The sequence below is a fragment of the Acanthamoeba castellanii genome, assembly GCF_000313135.1.
Source record: "Acanthamoeba castellanii str. Neff unplaced genomic scaffold scf7180000084710, whole genome shotgun sequence".
Classification (NCBI taxonomy): Eukaryota; Discosea; order Longamoebia; family Acanthamoebidae; genus Acanthamoeba; species Acanthamoeba castellanii.
The window spans coordinates 191055-202508 of NW_004457245.1; the positions used below are offsets into that span (position 1 = coordinate 191055).

General features: G+C 58.1%; 1 protein-coding gene and 1 pseudogene across 1 annotated transcript; one reads left to right on the forward strand and one right to left on the reverse strand.

The window, feature by feature from the left end:
- Positions 1 to 159: 159 nt before the first annotated feature.
- Positions 160 to 5720, reverse strand: ACA1_145930 (annotated as a pseudogene).
- A 751-nt stretch (positions 5721 to 6471) lies between these two features.
- ACA1_145940 (ribonuclease HI, putative) lies at positions 6472 to 10287 on the forward strand (the record flags this gene model as incomplete). Its single annotated transcript, XM_004332901.1, has 1 exon — positions 6472 to 10287. The coding sequence occupies one exon, from the start codon at positions 6472 to 6474 to the stop codon at positions 10285 to 10287; it is 3816 nt and encodes a 1271-aa protein (XP_004332949.1).
- Between the last annotated feature and the right edge of the window lie 1167 nt (positions 10288 to 11454).

Below are 11454 nucleotides of genomic sequence, written 5' to 3' on the forward strand. Positions count from 1 at the left end.
AAACTGCGAAATTTCACACCAACTGATTATTCAAAAAATCAAATAAAACAAAGTGTACACAGCGTTGGGTCGGCGTTACCACGCAATAAAATGGACATATTCGATGTATATAGCTATATAGTAAGAAGTTTATATTGGCCAATGGATGTGATCGATCAACTAGCTCTCCTCCATGCTCTCCTTTTTTTCTTCTTTCTTTTGGAGGCGGTTGAGGACGTCGCCGATGGTGGTCTGGATCTCCTCGACGTCGTTGCGGAGCCGCGCCTCCTTCTCCACCATGAGGTCGAGCAGGCGCGACACGTCACGCTCCGCCAGCGTCGAATGGAACAGCCGGAAGGCGTCCAACCACAGCGCCTTCGAGTACGGGATCTGGTTGATCGCCCTGTCGTCGTCGTTGATTATGATGATGGTGTTAGCGTGGTTTTGGTAGTTGGGATAGCTGAGTTTAGCTCTGTTTACCTGTAGTAGACGCGGAGAGCGGCGGCTTCGTCGTGCTGCCCCACTTCGAAACGGAGGTAGTATCGCCACAGCACGATACAGCGCGCCGAGCTGAAGCCATCGACGCCACACAAACTCCAAAAGGTGAGTGTCGTGCGTGTGTGCGATCGTGTGCGTGTGCGGTGTTGCGTGTGCGTGTGCGGCGTGTGCGGTGAGAAGGAACGTACTCGGAGGTCTTCTCGAGGGCGCGCTCGAAGAGGGACCGAATGCGGTGGGCCGACCCCAACCGCACCACCTCGGACCGGATGGCAAAGAGCCACAGCACGGGGTGGTTCTGGCGCTGGAGCGTGTCGTCGAAGAAGCGGCGCAGTCGGCCCTCGATGCGCGTGCGGGCCTCCCAGTGGATGTAGAGGCTCAGGAAGAGCCGGTGGCTGGGGAACAGCCTCAGCGCCCGCTCCAACAGACCCCGCAGCTTGCCGGGTGGGGTGGCCTCCCTCTCCGAGTGCGTGTACACCAACCGCACATACCTGCCACCCACGCCGGTCAGATTCGTGCATATGTCGTGTGTGCTATCTGCGTGTGTGCGTGTCGTGGGTGTCGTGTCGTGTCGTGTGTGTCGTGTGTGTATGTCGTGTGTGTATGTCGAGTGTGTCATGTGCTCTATGTGGGTGTCGTGGGTGTGTCGTGTGCGTACGATTCCCAGAGCTCTTCTACGTCGGCCAGCACAGCTTCGTGTTGGGCGCTGGATTCGTCGAGGAGTGCAAGCGCCACGTTGAACCCTTGGAACGCCTCCTCGTAGACCTGTGCATCAAGTCAATTTTAATCCCAGTTAACAACCCGCAGTTCCCTCGCAACACACACGACACACGAGAGATGAACTTCAACGTACCTGGCACGCGGCATCGAGTCCTAGGGTCATGTATTGGAAGAGGGCGTAGCAGACTGTCAGGTTCTTGAGCGCCATCGACGGCGCACCGTTGTGCAGAGCCGGCCTCTCGTCGTCGATCCTCTTCTGGAACATCTGCAACACCAACCACACCACCACCGCGTGAGTCACGAACGCGTTGATGAAGAGGAATGTACGTACATTCCTGGCCTTGAGGACTCGCGTGGGCGCGATGGCGATGGGCTGCTCGGGCTGCGGCGGGGCAGGTGCCGCGGCTGCGCCCTTCTTCTTACGCTTGGTCCTGGGTGCCGGCGGGTGGGGGCTGGCGTAGGACTCCTCCATGGCCGACAGGACCACGTGCAGCGCCACGCTGTTGGCGACCTCGATCTCGGCTCGCGAGGGCGTCGTTGCGACAGTCGAGGCCGCAGCGCCGGTGGCGACGGTTCGCTCTTGCGCCAGCGCTTCGGGTCGGTAGAACTCCATCTCGGCGTAGTGGCGGAAGAGAAGCGGGGCGTCGGTGCGCGCGGAGGCGGGCAGACCGAACTGCAACGTCAGCGCTGTGTCGTACACTTTGCGCGCCTACGTGTGCCGACACACACACGACACACGACACACACACAAACACACACACACAGGTCAGTGATGAAAGCGCTAGGGGGACGGTGCGCGGAGAAGGGGAAAACAAACCTCGGGCAGATGACCGCTCTTGTGCTCCAGCTGGGCGTATTCGTTCCAGAGGGGCAGGTTGGTGCGGTTGGCAGAGAGAAGGGACTTGGCCGCCTCCCGCGCCTCGGTGAGGTTCGTCTGTCCGCCCTCGAATCGCAGGTAGGCGGCAGCCAGAGTCGTGCTGCCAGGGAACAGCTTGAGCATGCTCTGGAACACATTCCTAATAACGCGCGCACATCATCAGCACACTCACGACACACACGCACACACACACACACGCACAGTACCTGATGAACTTCAGCTTGCTCGGATCGGTGATGGTGGTCACGTTCCGCATCCACATGCTGGCCTGTTCTTCAAGGCTGCCGCTCGGCCCGGCCCGGCGCCGGTCGACAGGGTGTCCATCCGCTCGCTTATCTCGACACCCGCGTGGGGCTGCTGGCCAAGAGCCCACATTTCCTTGTGTTCGGTCGCGTAGGGGTCGGCGGGGTTCATCGATGTGGCCCCGTCGGCGACGGCAATCGAGAGCGAATCGAGAACTGCAAACACGTCGCCGAGGTCTTCGCGCTCGAGAAAGTCGCGCTTGCGCGACACATGGTTGGATGAGACGGCGATGAGCGAAGATGACGAAGACGACGACGATGACGAAGCCTGGGCGGCGGTCGACCGAGCGTCTTCGCGCAGGAGGGCGATGCCCTCCAGGTCGGAACCCAGCAATTTGAGGAATGCGAAGATGAGCTGCATGCGGAGCTGGTCGTCGGCGACCTCGAATATGTTGTACTTGAGGTCATCAAAGAGCACCACTCGCTCCGGATCTTCTTCTGAGTCCTTCCCTGTTGATGCTCTGTCATCAGCATCGATGCTGACGTCGGCAACACACACACACACACACACACGAAGTCAGATATGTGGGTACCCTCTTCCTGGTCAGATTCTTCGGCGTTGCTGTCGCTGTCGGTCGACTTGGCCGGCCGCCAGTAGCGCTTGTCGAGCTGGTCCTCGACACGCACGAACTCCCAGTAGAGCCGCCGCATGCCGTCCTCCACGCTCTCGCCGCCGCCGCCGCCGCCGCTGATCAACGAGCTCAGCTCCTCGTCCGCCGCTTCTTCCTTTTCAGCCTTGACCTTGGGCGGCTTGGGCCTCTCCGCCATCACGTCCGCGAGCCACCGAGCCCACCCGGTTGCCCCCTACAGATGTCCGACACCCAATCGTATTAATTACTTAGAATAGAAATAGAAATATAAAACATTTTGATCTGATAAATAAAACATGATAAAATAGAAATAGAAAAAGCTAGGAGAAGGAGCTGGAGAGTACCTCCTCGCCCAACCGAGGCGCCTCAGAGTCCCAGAAGGCCTCGAGGAACTTGAGCTTGGTGTTGTACTCGGTAAGGTGGCTCGGGCAGAAGAAATTGAGCTCCAGCATTCCCTGGAAAACGCGGCGTCGTCCGGTCAATCGCAACCAAGTGCCGTGTGTGTCGTGCGCGTGTCGTGTGTGTGTCGTGTGCGTGTGCATGTAGTACTCACCTGGAAGAGTGCGACCGCACGCTCAAGATAGCCGCCCTGCTTTTCAAAGGCGCAAGCCCGCACGAAGAAATCGACCATGGCTCGCTGAATCTCTTGCCGTTTCCGATCATCGCCTTTCGTCTTGAGGAGCTTGGCGTCCTGTTCTCGCAGGGTCTGGATGGCCGACGTGAAGACCTCGCGCATGGCCGACATGGTGAACTTGGTGAAGGTCGACAGGCGGAAGTTGAGGTAACCTTCCCACAGCCGAACGCTTGCTGGATGGGCATCGATCGTGTCCTCCCACAAGAATATCATTTTCTCTCCTCTGTTTTGTCATGACAACGACGCACCACCACCCACACAACACAACACGATGAGTACCAAGGCGAGGACAGCTGAGGGAGTACATGGGCCACGTACTCCAGGATTTGAGCTGACGTGTTGAGGTAGCCGAACAGGAGATCCTCCGACTCGGGATTCTCGCCCATGGCCTTCTTGAAAATGGCCAACTGGAAAGTACGCAGCAAGTGTTGTGTGAGCACACGCACACGCACACGCACAACCACCACCACCACCACCACCACACAACACAGGATGTGCGAAGGACGGGATACGCACCTTCTTCTCGACGATCGGCGTAGTGGTCCTTCTGCTGAGGGGTTGGTATTCGTCCTGGAATGCAATGAACTCCAGCCACAGCTGCACGTCCTTCGGCCGCTGTTGGAGCCTCTGATTGAACTCTTTCGACCTTGCAGCAGAAAACCAATAAAAAAATCAATAATCAATAAAAAGATATAATACAGAGTAGTAATTATGAAGAAAATAATGAATAAGTGTGCGTGTAGTACCTTCGGGTGAGGTAGTCCTCCAGGACCTCTTCCTCGTCCGCTTCACCCTCGCTATCGGAGCTGACGTCGATCGCGACGAAGTTCTTAGCACTCTTGAAACGGTCACCGTCCTCGTCCATTTCCTCCTCTTCCCGTTTTCTGAGAGCGCGCACCACGCCACGCACCAATCGCACATGAGCACCTTTACACACCATATCACCATATGCCACACACCACACACCACACACACCACACGACACACCGCGCACCGCACACACCAAAGCGTGGCTGTACCTGCGCCAAGCTGGGATGGCCGGTGGCAGGTTCTTCGGTTTGGTGTAGCGCACGATCTGCGCCGCCGAGGCGTCGTCATTCCGCCCGATGGCGTAGCCCATCGACTTGGTGAAGGTGAGCCGCTCGCCGGGTCGCAGGCCCAGGCAGAAGCGCTTCATCGAGTAGCGCGGGATGTCCCCGCGGTAGAGGTACCCGAACACCAGGTTGTTCCTGTCGCCGGTGGCATCAATCCTGTACAGCCTCTCGACCGGCAACGATCTGTACAGTAACGGTTAGCGAATGTGGTGGCGTGTGCGGTGGTGCGTGTGCGGTGGTTCGTGTGTCGTGCGGTGGTGTGCGTACTCCACAGGCTCGGTGAGCCAGAGTGCGGCGGGCTTTCGCACGTCTTCGCGCATGAGCCTGCGCTCGATCTGGAGCTCCTTCTCCCGTTCCTCCTTTGTCCGCTTGCGTGCCTCTTCGTCTTCTTCTTCATCCCTGCGCCGTCGTCCTCTGCCGTCCCTCCTCCTGCGCTTCTCCTTCTCCTTCTCCTTCTCTCTTTCTTCTCTCTTCCGCTTCTTCTTTTTCTTCTTCTCATCGCTCCTCTTCCTCCTGTCCTTTTCCTTGTCTCCTTCCCTATCGCTGCCTCGCTTCTTTCTCTTCCTTCGACTGCGGTCGTCAGCGTCAGAGTCGTCGGAAGAAGAGGAGGAGGCTCGAGCCGAGGCGGCGACAGGCACCACCGGCGGCGGCGGGGCCGGCTTGGGCACCAGCTCCTGTGGGTAGGAGCTGAATGAGGGCAGCGCCGCACCACCCCCAGCAGCTGCAGGGACCAGCGCGCCGGCTGAGGGCGGCAGTGGCGGTGGTGCGGCGCAGATGGCAGCAGCCGCAGAGGGGAAGAGTGCAGCGGCAGAGGGGAAGAGCGAGGGGACGGGAGGCGGCGAGGGGAGTGCAGCGGTGGAGGGGAAGATGGGAAATAGTGGCGCAGAAGGGGCCTGCAAACATCCAACAACGCTGCATTACTGCGGTTGTTTTAGCAAAACGAAACAAGGGCATGGAGCGTACTTGCTGCATAGTGGCTGTGCTGGGGAAAAGTGGCTTCCGCGCCTTGGCTGGCGTCCCGTCGTCCATCGAGGCTGATCTTGCTTGAATCAAATCAGTGTAAAAGAAAAGTCAAGAAATCAGCTGAGGCATCTAAGGAATATGGTATTTATTTGTCTTTTTACCAGTGCGAACGGCTTGACTGCGGGAGGACTCGCGGAAAACTGGCCTTCGAGGCGTCTGGAGTTAACTTGGCGGACAACAGATTGAAATCTCCCAATTTTTGATGGGATAACGTGCTTTGGTCCTCAAACATTTTTAAAGATTTACCCGGCCTGAGGACCGTGGCGTTCGCACTGTGTACGGGATTGTTAAAAAAAAATCAAAAATTCAAGGCAGGCGGCAAAAAAAATACTTCAGCCAGTTGCTTTCCACCCGACGGGAGTTCAGCTGGCGCAAGCTCATGAAGAAAGCTTGCCAGCACCACGGCCCTCCACTTGCTGCCCTCCCTAAAGAGTGCACAGACCTCATTCTACGCTTCCTGCCCCCAATCGACACACACCACCTACTCAGCTCGTGTCGTGCCCTCCACGATAGGTACCGCCGCGCGGTTATTCAACAAAACAGAATCGACCTCATCCTCGTGTCTGACCCTGACACAGTGCTAGATGCCGCCGTCAACCACAACACGCCTCTCGACTCTGACCACGCCCCAGTTTCCGTCCACATAGCCCTGGTGCAGCACGGTGGCCCCTCCCCCCTACCCACCCAACGCACGGCCACCAGGATTTTTGCTACGAATAAACTGAGCCACCCTCGCACCAAGGCCAAATTCCAGAGCATGATTGGCCAGTTCTTGGATCGGGCTGGCCAGGAGGAGGCCACCCCGCTCGAGAGAGCCTATGCTGCTCTCCAGTTCGCTGGCCGCAACACCCTCCGGCTTGCTGGCAAGGTGGGGGACAGCGAGGCGGTGGGGATAGCCCGCCGCTATGCCCACAAGAGCGTCAAAGTGGCCAACTACGTTGCCGCCTGCCTGGCCAGCGAAACACCAGCCGCCATCACACACCGCATGCACCAACTGGCCGGGGGGCCAGAGTGGGCTCGCTGCGAGCTCCCTCACAGCAACACCGCGACCGGCCTCTCCATGTACCTGGCCAGGGTGAAGGGGGCCAAGCGGAGGACACAAGCCAAGCTCCTGGCGGAAAAGCGTAAATGCTACTCCAACAACAAGGACACCATGCTCGCCAACGCCACGCTTCTCTCCCCCAAGGACCTGTCCAGGTTCTGGCGCAGGCTCAGGACTGTTGAGCCCGCCAGGCCCACCAGCAAAGCCACTGTGGTGGTGGACGGCGATACACACACCGTCCACAATGCACCTGCCATCCTCAACACCTTCCACGATTTCTGGGCCACCCAATACACGGCTACTCCTAGCTATGTTGGCGAAAAGCCGTGGTTCTATGGCCAGCCCCGCGCCATCCCCTCTGAAGCTATCAAGGCCCTCACTGGCCTCATCTCCATGGAGGAGTACCAAGCCGCACTGGCCTCTGCTAAACCTGGCGCCCCAGGCACCGATGGAATTGACATGCTTATGCTACACGCGGCCACCAACAACACACACTTGTGCATTGTCGAGTGCATGAATAAAGCCCTCGTTCCAGGTGCTGAGGTCCCCGAGGTTTGGCGCAGGGCCAGAATTATCCTCATCCCAAAGGCTGGGTCGGCGGCCAACCTGGCCAACTATCGGCCCATTTCTCTGTTGCAAGTGTCCTACAAGTTGTTTACAAAAATCATCACTAATCGACTCTCCAATGTTGCCAACCAATACATCCTGGCTGAATCCCAATTGGGATTTCAAACTGGTATGTCGTCACAGTCCGCCCTGCGTGTCCTAACAGACATCATTGAAGACTCCAATAGGCGGGGCAGCAAGCTCCACATAGCCTATATAGACTTCAAAAAAGCCTTTGATTCTATACACCACAAAGCCCTGTTCGAGGCTCTCACCTACTATGGACTAGGAACCGACTTTGTCGACCTTGTCCGCAGACTTTACCATGGCTGCGAGTCAGACATCTACGTTAACCACAATGTCAGCAGCAAGTTTCCTGTCCGCCGAGGGGTCAGGCAGGGAGACACCCTGTCCCCCCTCCTTTTCATCCTGGCCGTCAACCCCCTACTTGAGTGGATCGGCAGGGGAGACTCTGGACACCAATTCCCCAACGGCCTTGCGGTCCCTGTGTCGGCGTATTGCGACGACATTGCCCTCACTGGCCGCAAGGCTGAAGACTTGGAAAGCTCGGTCCGCATGTTGGTGCAGTTCGGCGCCTGGGCGGGGTTAGAAATAAACGCGTGCAAGTCTGCACACACGTGCGCCAGAGCAAGCAGACCAGCCGTGCTTCACGCCCCGGACGCGACCACACCCACACCATTGCTGCCGCACTCCGCTTGCTACCAGTACATGGGCGTCGCCGTCAACCTTGACCTTAACTGGTCTGTGCAGATGACACAGACTAAAGATCGCGTCACCAGGTACCTGCACCTAATCACCCACAGACACATATCCACAGAGAGCAGGATCTATATCAGTAACATGGTCATCAACGCCCTGGTGGGCTATAGCATGTGCGTCGTGCAATACCCGCACGCCTGGCTCGGCAAAGTCCAGTCCTTGATCATTACTGCCCTCAAGCGGTCCATGCACATCCCCGCTAACCTAGATAATGAACCCTTCCTCATGGCCACCAGCGAAGGGGGCCGGGGCCTCACCAGCCTTGTTGACTTGCAAAACGCCATCCTATGTGCCAGCACCGTGCAGGAACTCACGTCCCACGCCCTCAGCACGCGTACTGCCGGCGCCTCCTGGCACCACGCCTTTGCCTTTGACGGCAGCCACATCGGCCGATGGGCTGCCGCCCTCCGAGACATGGGCTGGCAGGCATGGCCCAGGACCAGTGACATGGACTGGGTCGGCCACTTTGTCGCCGACCCGGCCCTTGCCCATGCGCTCGTCAATAAAGGCATATTCCGCTGGTCTCACATGACCACCAACGGGGTGCTCAAGCCCAAGCATCTCATTGTTGGGATCACGGGCGTCGGCGTCACAACCCAGGAATACCTCAGGATCCAGGCCATCCTGAGCTCCAGCCGGCACACACATACGCCACTGGCTGCCGCCCACAAGTCCCTGCGTGAGCTAAATCGGTTCTCAGCCCTACCTGAAGAGCTCACGGACCTACACTTCAATCACGCCACTAACACCCTGACCGTGTTCACCGACGGGTCCTGCGCCAACGACAAGGCAGCAGGAGCCGTCTACTTCGGACCCCGTTCGCGCAGAAACAGGGCCTTCGCCATCGCTGCAGCCCCCATCTCTATGGTGGCGGAGCTCCACGCAATTGAAGAGGCCCTGCTATGCGTGCCAGCGGGGGTCAATGTGTGTATTGCCACGGACTCCAAATCCAGTATCCAAGTCATCAACAGCTGGGGCCGATGGAAACAGAATAGGAAGACCAAACAAGAGGGCCGGGGAGTGATTGAACGCATCACCGCCATCCTCGCCCTATTCGAGGCCGAGGGGCGCGGGGTCAAATTCCAGCATATATATAGCCACATTGGATGTAAGACCCGCGCCGCCCGCACCGGTGAAGATGCTGCCAAGCTCCAGGCCAAGCTGCGGGTCCTCAAAGATGAGCTGTGGGGCCCCTTCAAACCCTGGGTGGACGGTAATGAGGGCGCAGACCGGCTGGCCAGCGCCGGGCACTCCAAACCTTATATCACCAAGCCATGGACGATCCCGCCCCTCGGGCTGGCAGTCACGGTCTTTGACCAGAACGGGCACGCCGTTGAAGGAAGCCTCCGCCGCAAAGTACTCCACTCCCGGGCTAGTAGGTGGACCAAAGCCATGCGCAACAAACCTGCCCGAGGGGCCGCCCTACGAGATGACTGCACAGACAGGACAGCCACGCATGCCGCGGTGGACTGCAGCCGAGACCCCACCGTGGCAAGGCTTGGCCAACTTCCTGCACAAGGCCAGGTACGGCGCGCTCCCCTCAAACACACCAGGCACAGACTATACTGGGCCAAGGCAGCGGACGGGTCCAGCACCCCCCGCGCCCCGCCATCCCAGACGCGATCCGATCGGAAACGACTGGTTAAGTGGATGGCCAGGCAGCTGCAATTCAAGGACCAAACGTGCCACCTATGCCCCGCGGGAGACAAGGAAACAGCCGACCATGTCCTAGGCGGAGAATGCGCACTGCACACGCTGGGCGACGCTGAAACAGGAAACGCTATCAGAGAAATGATCAAGGCTCGCGCTACCTCTAACAAGGCGTACGTGGACCATATCCCCCTGTGGTTCCCTCACGGAGGTGCGCCAGACAGCCCGCTCCTGCTCCCCATTGACACCTTCCTCAAACTTGCTTCATACAATAAGCTCATGGGTGGTTTGGGGTACGTCCCCACTGATCTACGCAAGGCCCTCGGGTTCTTCGGCATCACCGGCCGCAAGGAGCTCATCGCGGCAATCGCCGCCTACCTGGCCAAGGCCGCTAATAGCAAGTGGCAACGCAGATGCAAAAACATGATTGCCAGCGCCGATTGGGCAGAGGCCGCAGCACAGGCGGAACGCCTGGTCAGCGCAGGCATCGGGTAATCCCGCCCTATGGGGCGTATTTACACCCCGACGTGGAAAGGGAGGCTAACCTCTAGACCCGCCAAGAGCGGGCCCTTTCCGTCGACAAAAACAAACAAACAAACAAACAAACAGCCAGTTGCTTTCCAGTTATCTCATGAAGGAACTGCTATTTTGCAGCATTAATGGATTGATTTTGCAACACATGCACCTCTGCTGTGTTGGCCATGTCCAGATCCCACAATTGTGGCCAGCTTGGCTGATTACAAATTGTGTTTGTGTGGTCTGGGCTTACAGGTATGAACCAGCTTGTGGGTGGCCAAGTTTTGGTGAAAGAGATGGTTTCATGGGAGAGGCTCTGTCACCAAGCAGAAAGAAAGGTCTATACCTTTGCAGTTGGACAGAGCACCAATAGCAGTATTCCAGGAGCAAAAGTGGGTGCACATCAAGCAAAAATTGAATGGTCCAGTAGCACAATCATTTACCACCAGCACCCCAATGGAACACCTAACTTGTTTTATGTGCTGTGGCCCTGAAACGGGACAAGAGCTCGCCCACCCGACAGGCAGGGATCCCAGGTGGGCCTCGGCGCGATTCGCCAGAAAAAACGAAACGCGACTGGCCGGGAATTTTCACCAACCAGTCAGTGATCCATCCCCTTCAAATGGGGCTTTGGGCTCAATTCCCGGCCTGGCAACCAGACTGATAAGGGAAATCGACCGAACATCTGTCCGTGTGGTGCATTGACACTTCATGAAGCTTGGGCCAACCTAGTGCCTGTGTCACTGACACAAATGGGCTGACATGATGGGGCGGGATGAGTGGTCGCGGCCGCCTCCTACAAGAAGTGAGCGCCTCGGCGGTTGTCTTCACCTCATCGCCACCCCCACAAGCATCAAGCTAGCCCACGCACCAGACGTATCGGCGAGGCCCGAACAAGCACACCACCGCAACGGTGGGTACACTAGTGGTCAGTGAGGGCACACAAAAGAACAACTGGTCCTGGACCTTCATCTCCGGCCCGGCAGCTTCCTTCCACTTTCCTTCCTCTCTTCACATCCTCCGGTCCAAACGCACACTTTCACACCGCGAGCCCGACCGACGAATCGCGTTGCGCCGTCGACCGCCCCCTTGCGTAATACTTGTGCTCTCGGCCTCCTCCGCCTCCAGTTCTCTTTCTTTTCCTTC